Genomic DNA, 15258 nt, shown 5'->3' with positions numbered 1-15258 from the left:
TAAACGGTGTTTTATCCTGAAATCCCTGCTTGATTATATTTGACTATTCCCCAAGTCTAGCGCAACACTGGCACAAGCCGCTGACATTGAACATCCGCGTGTCTGGCAGGTGAGAATGGTGACATTAGCCATCGGTCCAAAAGTTTCATCTTGTGGGAATACGAACTAAATAAGAGGTTCGTACAAGATGGAAGGGGGGAAGCTGAAAGTCGCCGAGTGCCTCACAAGAACAAATTAAACTAGTTACACGACGGAGGAGGATTCGATATCATTTGCGGTACAAAGGTCCCTCCTTCTTGAGGAGCTTCACTTGTTATCATAGATAGTCTTCCTATAATGATATCAGTTTCCCCGATTACGCCGTCTTACGGCTGCTCGAATCTGACTGCGACTTTAGGTCCAACTCATACCTAAGCAAGACCAATATCTATCTTATTTACTACAGCATCGCCACGTCCAAACATTGCTAAATACTCTAGACTCTCCAAACTTCTCGGCCAGAAAACTGCCTCGCCAGCGAATACCAGACGGCAGTCTCGCGGTATCCTGTGCTCCCATTTTGCTCGGGCTTTGACAAGACAGAGATATGAACAGCAGTTTGAGCTCAGGGGGCTCGTCAGAGGGTTCGCCCCTTCTTGAAGATCGTTATCATGACGATACACCAAGAAACATAGGAAACGAACAGGCGTTAGGTGGCGATACTCCCAAAGCACTATATAGTGACAAGAAGTTACATCTCGTGATCGCAACTATCGGAATTGGTGTAAGGAGTATCCTCAAGGCCTTTACCCATATCACGGGCTTTTACTCACAGTTTTCTCAAGATCTACCTCGCTGCCGCCGATCAACTTCTAACTGTTGTTGCAACTTATGCCAAGATTGGTAACGAACTAAATGCCTTGAACAATACCAGTTGGATTGCCACCGCGTGAGTCGAAGAGTATGGCAGATATATTGGCCCGGCTAATACTCAGATACTTCCTAACCTTGACAAGTTCTCAACCTTTCTACGGTAAATTGAGCGACATATTTGGCCGCAAACCGTGTCTGCTCTTTGCCTACATTGCCTTTTCTCTGGGATCCCTGGGTTGTGGTCTTGCCCAGGATATGGCACAACTATGTGCTGCGCGAGCCGTGGCAGGTATAGGCGGAGGAGGCATGAACTCTGTTGTCGCCATCCTTCTGAGTGATCTCGTACCGCTCAAGGATCGTGGTGTGTCGCAAGACAGGATCAGCATTCTCTTTCTCGCCGGAACTGCTACTGGAGCTCCCGTTGGAGGAATTTTGGCCGATTCTGTCGGCTGGCGATGGTAAGTCTGGCTGAGCATGCCGAGTTAGACACATCTAATCGCTCCCTTTAGGTCGTTTCTTGTCCAGGTTCCACTATGCTTCTTTGGTTTCATAGCCGTCTATATCGTCCTCGACCTTCCACCTGTTGAACATGATCACTGACTTGCCAAGGTCCGCAAGATTGACTTTCTCGGCGCTTTCACTCTCGTAGCGGCTGTAGTTGCTCTCCTCTTTGGTCTGGATTCTGGCTCTAACCTCGGATGGTCACATGCTATGGCTGGCGCCGCCCTGTCTTTAACTCCAGTTCTGTTTGCCTTGTTTCTTTTGATCGAAATAAACGTGGCTTCTCATCCATTTACGCCCGGACACATAATATTTGATCGTAGCTTGTTCGTCTACTATGGGGTGGGTTTCTTCTCAGGGGCGGGACAGACATCGACCATCTTCTTTTTACCTCTCATCTTTCAAGCTGTTCAGGGCCTATGTGCTACTCAGAGTGGTTCCTTGCTTGTCCCAGGAATGGTTGCAGGTGTTGCAGGCTCACTTTCAGGTGGCTGGATTATCAAAAGAACAGAAAAGCTCTACGCCATAACGTTATCGGCCAATGCACTCGTCTTCGCTTCAGTCATCCCCATGGGCATGTTCGTCTGGCTCCATTCAACCGCCGGAGAGACTACTGGTCTTCCTATTATGTCATTCGGAGCCGGCTGTGGTATGATGACAAAGCTATTGCTGACATACTGTGGGATCTACCTTGCTGACAGTGTTTAGCTTTTGTGACAACGCTTACTGGTCTGCTCGCAAATGCTGCAGCTGAAGACACTGCTGTTGTTGTAGCGTGCTTGTATCTCTTCCGATCCCTCGGGGCTAGTATAGGTATCAGTACTAGATCTACTATACTTCAACAAGTTCTACGAATGCAGTTGGCAGCTCGGCTCCCCGACGGGGAAGAAGCGCGTAAGATTGAGGAGAAAGTCCGTCAGAGTCTTGACTCTATCAAAAAATTACCACCTCATTTAGCAGATCAGGCTTGTGGCACCATTTTCGTTGGCGTTCTAGATTAAGGAGAAACCTCTAAGAAGATAGACGAAACAAGACTATATCAAGCATACTATTACATCAACTTGACTCGGAAGTTTTCCCTAAAGGTGAGTCACTTTTATAGTGTTCGAAAGCGGAAGGGAATGACACAATGGAAACCGACACCATTTCCATAAAAACTCCCCTCCTCAATTCACTTTGCACTAACTCATCAGTCTAATGCAAGGTACACCCGTGAACCCAGCGCTCATTGGCCGATCATTCCCCACCTCGGGCACTTGTTAATAAACCATCTCAACAAGATCTCAGAGACAAAGCAAAGGAATCAGAGATTCATTTCCCTTCCGTATCGAATAGACTAAGTATTTATTGAAGGATAGTGTTGTCCATTTACATAGTATACTTCTACCAAAATCATTGGGTCTACAACGATTTCCACTTCCCTATTATTTTCTTTACAAAGTTGAACAAGGATATACTACACCTAGGTAGTACGTAGTACTAACCGTCTCACCATCTCTCAAAAGCTCCTCTATTAGATATAGCTTCTCTTTGTAACTCTTCTTTCTGAAACCTCCATGTATCTTGTCTCTACTCCTTAGTATGACGAAACTCGCCCAAGTGTGCATGCCTAAAAGAAGGTAACAGTACCTGTGTAGCGAGCATGACTACAGTCGTGCGTATAATCTGTAGGAACCATATATTGTCAAAGGGGAATTTATAATACCTCTGAGGTCTCAAAATTAGGCCACAGAGCTTTTGGAGACTGCCATGAAGGAGCATTGAGAAACAACTCAGAACGAGTTTGCCGCTTTCGAAAGGTGACCAAGATATGGAACACTTAAACGTAATCCAGGGCAGTAAAAAATCAGAAGGGGCCGGTTTCTTATGAAAGACGAATCATACCCTGATTCGATGGGGAGGTGATAATACGGAGATTTGGCTGCATACCTCGCCAGTACTTCCAGGAAATTGACACTCAAAAGCCCATTTTGTATCGAACATGAGAACTGCAAGATGGAACATGTGGAAATGAGGTGCTAGAACAGCGCATCAAAATTGACGTTTTGTATTCATAATGATAGTTTGAACGACCTAATTCTCGAACAAGGCCAAATTAGGGACAGTATTACAGTGATACTATTTTGGCACCCGCTTTGTATGAATAAAGGCCTGCTTCCGAGTCACTACATGATGGCGTACATGAGGCTAAGTAAATGGGAGATTTTTAGAACTACATCTCGCTCCAACTCTGTTTGTATTCATGCTTGAGATCGAGATGGGTAGTCTTCACGTGGGAGCATTATAAACGATGAATATTTGCAGCGAAATGCTAACGAAGTTGTGATAATCAACTCTTCCTACAGCTCGTGATTTATAAGTTGTGACTATCTTCGATGTCTCATCTCGCTCTGTGCTTGAGTCACCTCTATAAAATTGCCCAGCTTGCTTGTTTCGAAGGGATGGCAGATACAGTTTTGTAAGTCCAGATCATGTCAAACTTTCCGGCACCATCACAGCCTCGATCTTGTTTTCGCATGCTGTTGACTTCCATCTTGATAACAGACCAGCAGGTTTATGTGAAAATCTCCAGCTGTCTTCACTGTCGGCCCATTCTCAAAGTGTTAGTCATTCACGCATCGACCTGGTGAAATTCATCATGGCATATCCTGGAAACAAATGCCCCGTTAACCAAAAGCATAACTTGGAACGTTGCCTCGATTGGCAAGAAAAATGTTCTTTTCGCACCTAAGTTTGGGACAAATATTTGCATCCATCATTGTAAAGCATCACGAAACAGTCCAGCCTTTGAAGCTACTTCAACACCCCTGAAACGCCAATTCTCCCGTGGGTATATACAGTCGTGGAGATCGAGACCAAATAGTCTTGTTCTCGTATAAATCTCACAGGGCTCTCCTTATCAATGGAACCCTCTCATTCCCTCCCTTTTTCACTATTCGCGCTGCCACCTGGGCTCCGAAAGGTCAGCTTCTTGTGGAACAACTAGGCCATCAATGCTCTCGCGAGGAGTGTTACCCAAAAGGGCCTCGCGATCCTTCTTTTCCTTTTCTGCCCTAGATTCCTTCCCAGCTGCTGTGTCGTCCTCCTCCTCTGGTACAGCTACGAGACCTCGGTCGCTCGTCCAGCTCGCTGCTCGACCGCTACTGGCGCCCCTTGGGCGAGTTGGTGTGAGTGTTGCTCCAGAGTCTTGGGCCTCGCCCAGAGCTCCAGCGTAGCTGAAGTCTCCGCTGCCGATGCGTTCTTTCGTGGCGGAGCCGCGACGTGCTACATAGTCGTCGAATTGGGTATCACGCTTGTGTGAATAGACGCTTGGTGTTCGCTGGACGGTGCCCATCTCGACAGATTCACGCTTTGAGATGGTGCTAGCTCGTGACGATGCCGAAGAAAAGCGCTTGTCGGTAGACTGTCGAGCGTATGAAGTATCACGCTCAAGGTCGTCGTTGAAACCATAAGGCTTGACGTTTACAGGGTGTGTATAATCGTCGTAAGCAGAAAGGCGACGGTATCTTCGCACAGAGTAGAAGACCAGGACGAGTGAGGTGATGCTAAAGTACCGCCAGTCAGTGCAGTTCGTGTTCAAGCCAGGCACCGTGGATTTACATAAAGGCACAGTCTAAGCCAAGAGCGACGAGGGAGTAGTGCTTGTCGTGTTTCTCGGTATAGACAACCATATCAAGCGCGAGAGTGGCGATCGCGCAGGTCAACTTTATGACATGTGTGAATAGCATGGTCCACGGAGTCAATGCCTCAGCGAAGTATTTGGCGATTTCGACGAAACTGCATAGAGATGCAACGAACCAGAGAGCTACATTTGTAGCCTCCCACCTGTTCACAGTCAGTAACACTGCTGCATAGGATCAGGCATTGGGCTTTCTCGTTGACTTACACAATCTCAATTGTAGGATCGTCGTTCTTCTTGTCGCTGTCCTTGTTCACCTTCATGCTGTCGCCCAATCTATAGGCGAAAAGTCCCATCATAGACATAGACAAGCCCAGCTGAAGAACCCATGTAGGGGTCATAACTATTGGGCGCCATTTTGCCCGGTCGAATTGTGCCTGAGCACGATGGTTTCCACTGATGAGCATCGTGAGGATGTTTTATTCTTTGTGCCCTTACGCTGTGGTGATTTCTGTGGGGACCAAAGCTCAGCAGTTGACTCGGCAGCGTAGTTGTCCGTCTCTTCCAGAGTATTCCTACTCAATGGTGGTTGGTGCTGGCTGGTCGTTTCTCATGTAGAAGTTCTGTTGTCATCAACGTGCAGTCGTAAGAATGCTCTTCTTGTCACCGTCGACCAGCGTGCGTTTTGATCTTAGAGCATCTAGGATTCTTAGCCGTTAAAGGATCATTCAGGCGTCAGCGAACATCCACCTCCCAAGGGGGTCAGCCTCTTATTTATTTATTGAACAACCTCTTCGGCGGGCAATGCCAGCCTACAACTGTCCAGTCTCCCATATCCCCGCAACTCAACTCAGCCCTCTTCGATATTCATGGCGCCAGGTCAGGGATAATGAGCCACCTCCTCCACTATTGTGCAGTTTACACTGGGGTTGCTCAACTGGAATTGGGCTTAGTGCTGACGGAGGGCTGCGGCTGAGAGTGCTGTTGTAGGTAGAACTTTGCTGACGGCGGGGAGTGAGAACGGTGACAGCTCAGAGGTCGAGGGACTTTGAGACCCCCAAGTTTGGGGCTAGTAATTTGCTGGGCTAGTATCCGTAGGATGAAGAAGACGAGGCTCAGTGGTTTCGGACTCTCTGCGAATTGATTGTCAGAGAGTCGTCCACACAAAGGTGCAGTCTTTAATTCAGTTTGGGGGGAGCTGGACAGTCTCGGACTCAACTCAGCTGGGCTTGTCAGCCTCAAGCCATCAAAACGGGCGAGCAGCTGGCCTAGGCAAAAGCAAAACTCAGCGGCCTCTGGGCATTGCTTTGATGGAAGGATCTGTTCCATATTGGCGCCATGCTTAGGCGCGAGGCTGCGCAGCACCCCTAGGGTTTGTGGAAGAGGCATTTTCGACATTCATTCATTCATTCATTCATTCATTCACCTCATCTCATCTCATCAGGCCCTGGTTCTCGAAAGCGGCAAGGCTGACTTTGGGTTTCATCGGCGGGAAAAGCCAAGCTAATTAGGATGAACAACTCCACTCATTCAGCCCTGTAAATAGAAACATGACCTCCACTACTTAGACCAAAAGGCGGTTGAACAACAAGCAACTAATAACCACGATCGATCTTACTAAGACGTCAGGAGGAATTCCTGGGCTGTTGGAGCCCGCTTGGAGCAATGCCACATCTGCATACGTAGTGGCATTCAGGCGTCAGGGTTTGATTTGAGAAGCAGAGCAGAACAGAGCAGAGAGTGGCGGTAGCTCCAAGGTGCGACGAGTGGGGGCCGAAAGGAACCTAGACAAGACAAGACAAGACAAGACAAGGCAAGGCAAGGCAAGGCAAGAGGTTGATTGGTCTGATGTTGCTGTCAAGTTATGAATTGTTATTTGTCGGTCAGCATAAGAACGGAACGGAGTTGAACTATCTCCGCTACTACCACTACCTATCTAGGTATCCTTAGCCCGTAGCCCGCAGGAGTGAGATCATGGGTTACCGAGAATACATTCCATTCTCAGTTGATGTCGTCAAAATCTAGGAGTATCACCTTGGCTGCCCTCGTCTTGAAACTGCGCCTCAATCCTCTACCAACAATAAGGCTTCTTATGGTGATTGCAAAACAAACCCAGATACAGCTTCGGCCATTTGGCCACAAGATGACTGCCTCCCAATAAATAGCCAATCTATGGAAACTTACGGCCTCACATGGTAACTAACATAGTACCGAGATAAAGAGTGTGTCTGTAGTGACATGGTGATCGCACCGAGTTTTCAAGCGTCTACAAGGTTGATCGAGGGTGTCGATGACACCTAGAAGGCAAGTCACTGCATAGTTATAGCTTGATATAGATACTGAGGGCCTGATAGAATGGTGACAAAAGGTCATTATCTATCTCTAGACATTCGTTCGCCTTTCTGGCTGAGTAAACAGGAGCCTCACGCTTCAGGGATTGACAACCCCTTCACTTCTGCCTTCAACATTCAAGCATGAAATACTTCAACTATTTTGGTATGCATTGCGGATTACCATGGCACCCTACTTAGTTGATCCATAGAAAAGACTATGACAGGCAGGATACTAGGGAGCTAGCCTATCCGTAGTGACTAGTCTGATGCTGACAGCTCCTATGAGCAGGGTCCGTGGTACATAGCGAAATTGGAGAACGTAAACAAAATACATGAATTAGATCCTCTTGTTATTAATGACGTCCAAACTTCACATGATCAAGCTTGAAATGTCAGCGCAGGCTACTCCATAGGCAGAACCTTTTCGGGATGACTGCGTTTAAGAACATGCATGCACTCTAAAAAAGGCCCATGATGATGATTATAATTATGATTCCACAAAAGGCCCAGCCTTACGACGTGAGCAGTGCTCCCATCTCTCGCACCTTATCTCCTATTCTGTACAAGCCAAGTCCAAGCACTGTAATTATTGTTGTCATTCGTCTGTTTCCTCAGCCCCCGGGCTTCTGCTTCAAGAGAGGCATCCGTCCGTGACTTTATTATGGGTTCCCAACTCTGCAGTTTCTCTAATTATTGCTTCTGCTGCTGCTTCTCCTGAGAAACCGCGCGTCTCTTGTGAGAAACGTGTCGCTTCTGCTGGGCGAGGTCTCTCTTCTTCTGCTCGAGATCTCGCTTCTTAGCGGGTTGGACGACACCAGCTGTGTCGAATGGCACAACGACTCCATCTGCGTTTGTCATGGCCGGAACATTGACATCGACTCGGCGGACTGATGATAGTCAGCCAACAGTAATACTTGTTGAGAAGGCAACCGTCTACTTACCAAGTGAAGCTGAAGAAGCCGAGACAAGGGCGACCAAGGTGAAGATAGAGAAACGCATCTTGGCTGATATGAGTTGCAAATGGGCTTTGGTGGGAACAACAATTAAGATGTCGGCCTGCGACGAGAAGAAACTTGAAAGAGAGTAGTGAAGAGTGGTTAACAACGACTAATGTGGGATGCACAGCATGAGGACTTCTTCACTTGACGAGAAAGGGCATGACTACTTATAGTATGTACATCAGCGTACAGCTTCTCCTTGCTATGAGCTTGCGTAAGTGTTTATGGGGTTGCAAAACTCGAGACGGTTCCGAGACGTGTTTGGGATGTTCTGCCAAGGGAGTCAAACGTACCTAGATCTGCTCGGAACTCTGAAGAAGCGTGCTCATGAATAGAGCCGTATCCGGGCAACGATATCGGATCCTGTTTGAATATTACAACTCAATCGGCATTTGAGACGAATCATCCTCACAGCTCCATAGTCGCAACTGAAACATTACCCGGAGTCTGTAACTCCGGGGTGACGATCAAACTAGCGGTACTTGACCATCCGGTAACAAAGTGATACTCGGGTCGGTATCAGGTTACAGGCGAAGCCTTGCCAAGTTCCCTAATGGCATAAAACGGTGTGTCGCTTCGGATCTCGTTAACTTTATCTCTTTTGACTGATTTCATATTTCGTCCCTACCTAGCTTGCCTACCTATCTATCCCTGCCATCCATCCAGTTATAATGCCGTTTGGGCGGTTACCAACTGTAGCGGGGCCGCTCCGGAATCGTGGGGGAATCCAACCTGAGGTACGGAGCACCTAGGTATGAATGAATGTGTGGGTATAGGTGGCATGGAATGGAAGCTTGCACCCCCAAGAAAGCTCAGAAAGAAGCTTGAGGGAATGGAAGCCTTGGGGAAGCTTGAGCTTCCATCATCTGGCAGTTCGGACTTTACAGATTCGATTCCATTTGTTCAGAAGGGAGGTCAGGTATCTTAGTGTCCCAAACCCCTCCTCATGGCGCTGTTGGCCGAACGGGCTGTATTGGTCGTTTAGCTCTGTTGATTACTGCGCCCAGTAAAGTTCAGCCAGGTCCCACTGAACCATCAACAGAACTACCCCTCCATCCGGTGCATCTCTCCGTTTCACGGTCACTCACCTTCGCTCTCCAACCTCTCCTCTGACTCTACTCTCGCTCTTCCGCGTTCCGTTTAGTTACCTCTACGTCTGACAAGATCGTATCGTTCATGCTGTTGCTGGGAGGCATACTCACTCAACGCTTCAACTACCTTCTCTCCTCTCAGTCGCCTTATCTCTGATAAGTCTCCTGACCTTTCTCAGCAGCTCTTTCGTCCACTCTACACCCCGATGGCTACCAGGGATCACTGTCTACTATGCTTTGAGGCGCTGGAGGCTCATCTCACTCACCGCAAAGCTCTGACTTTGGAAGAGATTCAAGAATCCTCAGCCTCTGCCTCAGATCTAGAGCCTGCTGCTCCAAAGACCCTTGACGATCCTAGTCTTCGGCATCTAGCGATCCCTGATGCCAGCGCTTCTTCTTCTTCTTCCTCTTCCACCTCGCTAGATGCTTCCACACCTGCCACGAGCACCTCTTCTCTTCCTATCCCCCCAACATCTGCCCCGCTATTCGTGACATGGAATACGATGGAGGATGGCGAGCCCGTGCTGCGAGGTTGTATCGGCACATTCGAAGCTCAAGATCTAGCTGAGGGTATCCCGGAATACGCCCTTATCTCTGCCCTTCAAGACACTCGCTTCTCCCCAATCGGAAAGTCCGAATTGCCTACGCTCCAAGTCGCGGTCACACTCCTGACCGATTTTGAAGAAGTCGATGACATATTCGACTGGGAAATTGGCGTTCACGGCATCCGACTCTCATTCTACGATCGTGGCCGCCGTTATGGCTCAACCTACCTCCCAGATGTAGCCTCCGAGCAGGGATGGACTAAAGAAGAAACGCTCTTCAGTCTCATCCGCAAGGCGGGGTGGACTGGTAGTCGAGGACGCTGGAAAGACTTGGACCTCAAGGTCACACGCTACCAGGGCAAGAAGACTACTCTGGAGTACGCTGATTACAAGAAGTGGATTGACGAGGCGTGAAGAGGTGGCTAGAGGGTAAGAAGATGCTTCTAGACATAGAGGCCCGGCGTTTATGGCAATGCAGATGTGATTATCGGTGACACATTTTCTCTCATATTTGCTCAAGAGGCAGAGCTGGGTTTGTAAGCATTCGCATCTAACAGGCAGCTACAGACAATAAACCTCATGATTGATTTCAACGTGCAGGATTGGGTGGCTATGCACAACGCGTTTGCTGGTTTGCTGCAATTTCCGTGATTATGGAAAGTCATGACTTACAGCCTCCCTGCCACATTCTCGATGACTGTGGCTTCCAGAGCATAAACTGACCGTATTTGACGATCCTCTTCTGGAAAGCAAACTAGGCACCATCGCCAGATATCCTACGTGAAAGAGCATCAACCGGCTCAATATCTGGTTTCGATGAGACTGGTCTACAGGCCAGTGTCCTGATTAACCCACGTTTACAAGCAGAATTCAACAGCGCACTAAGCAGCAAACAAGTGGTCAAGGTAAGATAGTATCATCAGTCCCGGCGGTGTTAGAACCAAGACAGTAGCGCACAAGCATAACTCCATGATGTCAGATGATGGAAGACATCCTTTCCCCAGAACAAACGCGTCCTCTGTAAAACGATAAAGAAGATAAAAGACCAAGCCCTTCGCCAAGACGCCGAGATATCCCTGGTATATAATGATTTTGAAGCCTTGTGAAATATTCCTCCCAACGAACCCACACAAACTCTCCCAGCATTTTGCTTATCCTGTTCTCACAATGCGCTTGCCCGAGTTCACCAACATCGCAGGCTCTTCCAAAAGCCGTTATCCTTCTTCCCTCCCACTCTGTCGCCCTGAAGATTCGGGCCTCGCACTCCAACCGCGCGCTTCTCGATGTCGCTATCGGTCGGAAGAGGCGTCAGCGGTTTCGTCATACCGCGGGCATTGAACTCTGCTGCGTCTGGACCTGTATCAGCAAGCCGTCGAGCCTCAACCACCCGGCGCACAACCAATGCAAACGTCTCTTCGATGTTGACTTCCAGGCGCGCACTCGTCTCCATGAATCCACACCCGCGCTTTCGGGCCCATTCAAGACCTTGAGCCGCAGGGACTTGTCTGCTCTCTTGCAGATCGCACTTGTTGCCGGCGACGAGCTTGACAGGAGGGATGGTGCGGGACCGCGTATCGTGACCTGAGCGCAGACCAGCACGGCGAGCGCGGTCAGCGTTATCAAGACGAGTCTCTGCTTCCATATCGATAAGTTCATTAAAATGCTGCAGGGCGTCTAGGGAGTCTTTGGATGTGATATCGTAGACGAGGAGGAAAGCATCGGCGCCGAGGTTCGAGGAAGCCCACATGCCGCGGTACTCCTCCTGGCCGGCCGTGTCGGTAAGAGATAGGTGGTAGGTAACACCATCGATGCGGCGCGTCACGCTATATGAGTCCTCGATAGTCGGGTCGTAGTCTGAAGTCCATTGCGAGCGAACTAGGCGCAGTGTAATGGAGGACTTTCCGCATCCACCATCGCCGCAGATCGTGATAGATATAGGAACAGGTGTCTGTGTCGGAGCCGTCATGTCGGAGGCTGCGCTGAATCGTTTATGAACCGAAAGTGAGCGTTGAAGAAAAAGGAGATTTTTGCGGTATGGTGGTACTGGTTTGGTAGCCCAAGCGGAAGCTGTAGGGCGATCACAATAGGCACCGAAACGCGCCGCTTGTGGATCGGATGACAGGAAATTCTAGAATGATTCTAGATGCGGTCCAAGGCCTTTTGGTGCAGTGGAGTTGTATTGTTGGAGCCGAGTTCTATTGTTTTTCGAGTCGAGTCAGGTGTATGATATCGTTTCGATCGTTCTAGTTGTGTCTCGTCGCAATCGGGTGCAAGATCTGTACGTGAGCGTATGTGTATGGTATTATAATATGGAAGTGGTGATCAATGCTGTAACGTAATGCAATGTGATGTGATGTGACGCTTCTTGGGGGTCCGAGTTTCTGGCCAGATAATGATAATGTGTAATGCTGAGGGCTCAGCCGGCAGCTCCCTTTGGGGTGAGTGAGTGAGTGAGTGAGTGAGTGAATGAATGAAAGAGGGGCTTTTTTTGTTCTGAGACAGCCGAGTCCAGGGTGAGAAATATGACGAATGATGGTTGAATTCGATGATAGATGATAGGTAGGTAGTCTAGGTAGAGAGAAACAGGTGCTGATCCCTTTCGTCGACCCTTGGGAGCCTGATATTGCTCGTCTTATTTGTTACTTGCTTCCTCTGGAGTCAATGGGAGGTAGGTTGTCTGCTGCGATAGCCACGATATAGGACTGACTGACTGTACGGGCGGTAAAGGGAATGAATGACAGGATAAAGGAAACAAAGGGAAGTGAAAAAGTGAAGGTGAAGAGAAAAAGTTTGCTTTTTTTTTCTTCTTCCCCATGTACGTCTCTTGTCTCTTTTGCTTTTTCCTTTTCCCTCTCAAAAGATACCAACCATGGCCGGCTGCCCCTTGTTCGTGGTGCGGAAAAACGGATGAAGGTACCGCGTTGAGTTGAGCTCTTAGTTCGGTGCGATACGGGCTACTACAAGCTGGAAACCTGGATTCAGAGCTGGATAGCGCCAGGGGGGGCAGGGCAGACGGGGCACGACAGGGATGAGGACGTTTGTGGCGTTGGCCGGCGCAGGGGTAAAAGGTAAAAAATGGGTACTAAGGCAAAGATGCATAAAAAGATATGTACCTACTTTTGGGCATCAGCAAGTACTGTACCAGTATGTAATTGATGCTATGAATGTCGGGCACTGATTTATTATGGTGCTGCACATCTATTTCACATGCAAGGTACGAAACAGTTCGTGATCTGCATACTTGCGATTAATGAGAGTACAGTAAGTCTCTACTCCGTATCCAGCCAAGCAACCTTCATCATCACGACCGCCTCCAGCACACCATCGCCGTCGACATCGCCATATATCACCATCCCGGGATGCTGGTATGCTTGCGTGATGGATGTGACGGGACAAGGATAATTAAAAAAGACAAGACATCAAAATTAGGGGCATTCATCTGCATCAGTTCTTCACTCAGTCTCGGGGCTCCATCCCCCTCCCCTTCCATCATCCCAACGCGTCAGCCATCTTGTAGGCGAGCTACTCCATCATCCAATGAATGTTGCAGCTGTCGATAAGCTTTTGAATAAAATCAGTAGGTGAGGTACCTACCTAGCCAAAGCACAAAGTTAGGTAAGTAGGTTACCTTACATTAGTACCTAGGCTTGGCCAGGATCCCAACGGTGAAAATGTGGGGAGACTTGAAAACGGAGTCGGGTTTTAAACTTTTAATATCGCCCAGAGCAGGCCTGATTTATAGGGACAAAGCTGAAGCCTGAAGCCTGGAGGACAAGGACAAGAACAGGGCGGGGCGGGGCAATTGATCAACAGATATATTTCCTCGCTTGGAACCTTCAAACTTGCGAGTTCTCAGAGTCGCAATCGGGGTGGATAATAGATGCAAATGCAAGTGACTTTGTACTATTGTAGAGAGGTCGGGTCAAAGCTCAAGCTCATCACAGCCAAGAGTGCGAATCAATGCTCATCATGGGAATAAGAATAAGCATGCGCAATGCGGACAGACGACAAAGTATCTGTGGTTGCCACTCCGTGCGTTATCGGTCTTACAGATTTGCTTGGTGTTGTTCAACATCGCTCAGATCAGAGCTCTCTGTCTATCTACATACCTACCTTTGGTATAAGCGATGTGACAGTGATTGTGAAAACCTTGCCAGGTGACATTCCGGCCTGCCTTTTTAGTCTTCACTCTTCAGCGTCTACTTTTAATATCATGTACGGAGTATCTCTAAAAGCACAGTCGCAGTCACAGTCTCATCCCATCCCATCCCTCCCCCACGCACTGATGAACTCAACAGGCTCACCACGCTACATCTCATCTCTTCTCGTTTCATGACAAGGTTTAGGCTCTCCTCCGTCGCCCGTAAATTGACTTCTGCGCACAGACAAGTCTGAGATATGAGTAGTATGTACTCCGTCTGTTCGTATGCGCAAACCTATCATTAATATCAGGCGAACAGTCTAGGTCGATTGCGTTTGTAGAAACATGGTTGGATCCTACCCTCGAAGGGCTCGAGCCATCCATCGTTCGAGTCCTATCTTGGCCACAAGTTGTTAGACAATGTCTCTGTTCTTGTCAGGGTAAATGCAAATAACTAGTGTGTATTCGTTCCCCCTGCCCTCACTGATCAGATATAACTTCACAGTTAGACTGCAGTGGTTCGTTTGGTGGGTGGTTTACTCAAAATATAATGTCCTCCTGATCTTCATGTTCAAGACACAGATCTGAGACTTTGCTCTTTCTTAGACCGATTGTCTCATATGAAAAGGGCAGCAGCTGGGTTTGGTACCCTATACGTACTTGATGACGCGATCACGGACAGCGAATCAACTGTCTGATAAGGTTAATGGCAAGGTCAACGTCAAGCAAGATGAGGTCGAAGGATAACAAGAAATTGAACAAGGGTTAAGTTGGACCAACTCGTTTCAGTTGAGCTGACAGTAAGTAACCCAGCTCCAGCCTTAAGACAAGGCTCTGCAAGCGAGAACGCGGAGCGAGAAGCGATTGAAACTTTCATCGTTCCCGGCTTTCCCCCTCTTCGTCTATCTTATCCTCAGCTTTCAACTACTAGCTAAAAGATGGCTAACGTAGAAATGTTGATATTAAGTCGTGCCTGTTCAAGCCTCGGTTGTCAGTATTTAGGACTTTGCCGTTCAAGAATGAACATTTCTGACATGCTCGGGAAAGACTCGGTTGATCGGACGGGAAATCCCTCGCAGAAATCACCAAAAGTCACGAGACATTGAGCCATTGCTGCCATCAATGATGTGTCCAGTCTCTCAAAGTTCTTTAGATGACGAGCTGGTTTTTTTCTTTTT

The 15258-nt window shown here is 48.3% G+C and overlaps 5 protein-coding genes across 5 annotated transcripts; 2 read left to right on the top strand and 3 right to left on the bottom strand.

Annotated features, from left to right (window-relative positions):
• Positions 1-1107: 1107 nt before the first annotated feature.
• Positions 1108-2061, top strand: J7337_002805 (uncharacterized protein; the record flags this gene model as incomplete). The annotated part of the gene is made up of 3 exons (XM_044820532.1): positions 1108-1310; positions 1362-1407; positions 1462-2061. The coding sequence occupies 3 exons, from the start codon at positions 1108-1110 to the stop codon at positions 2059-2061; spliced, it is 849 nt and encodes a 282-aa protein (XP_044684832.1).
• Positions 2062-4285: 2224 nt separating this feature from the next.
• Positions 4286-5439, bottom strand: J7337_002804 (uncharacterized protein; the record flags this gene model as incomplete). The annotated part of the gene is made up of 3 exons (XM_044820531.1): positions 4286-4898; positions 4954-5178; positions 5240-5439. The coding sequence occupies 3 exons, from the start codon at positions 5437-5439 to the stop codon at positions 4286-4288; spliced, it is 1038 nt and encodes a 345-aa protein (XP_044684831.1).
• Positions 5440-7995: 2556 nt separating this feature from the next.
• On the bottom strand, positions 7996-8304 carry J7337_002803 (uncharacterized protein; the record flags this gene model as incomplete). Its single annotated transcript, XM_044820530.1, has 2 exons — positions 7996-8192; positions 8247-8304. 2 exons carry the CDS (start codon positions 8302-8304, stop codon positions 7996-7998), a joined length of 255 nt encoding a protein of 84 aa, XP_044684830.1.
• Positions 8305-9600: 1296 nt separating this feature from the next.
• J7337_002802 (uncharacterized protein) lies at positions 9601-10353 on the top strand (the record flags this gene model as incomplete). The annotated part of the gene is made up of 1 exon (XM_044820529.1): positions 9601-10353. One exon carries the CDS (start codon positions 9601-9603, stop codon positions 10351-10353), a length of 753 nt encoding a protein of 250 aa, XP_044684829.1.
• A 769-nt stretch (positions 10354-11122) lies between these two features.
• Positions 11123-11905, bottom strand: J7337_002801 (uncharacterized protein; the record flags this gene model as incomplete). The annotated part of the gene is made up of 1 exon (XM_044820528.1): positions 11123-11905. One exon carries the CDS (start codon positions 11903-11905, stop codon positions 11123-11125), a length of 783 nt encoding a protein of 260 aa, XP_044684828.1.
• Between the last annotated feature and the right edge of the window lie 3353 nt (positions 11906-15258).

The sequence above is a fragment of the Fusarium musae genome, chromosome 2 (genome assembly GCF_019915245.1).
Source record: "Fusarium musae strain F31 chromosome 2, whole genome shotgun sequence".
Lineage (NCBI taxonomy): Eukaryota > Fungi > Ascomycota > Sordariomycetes > Hypocreales > Nectriaceae > Fusarium > Fusarium musae.
This window is presented reverse-complemented; position numbering and strand designations above follow the sequence as displayed.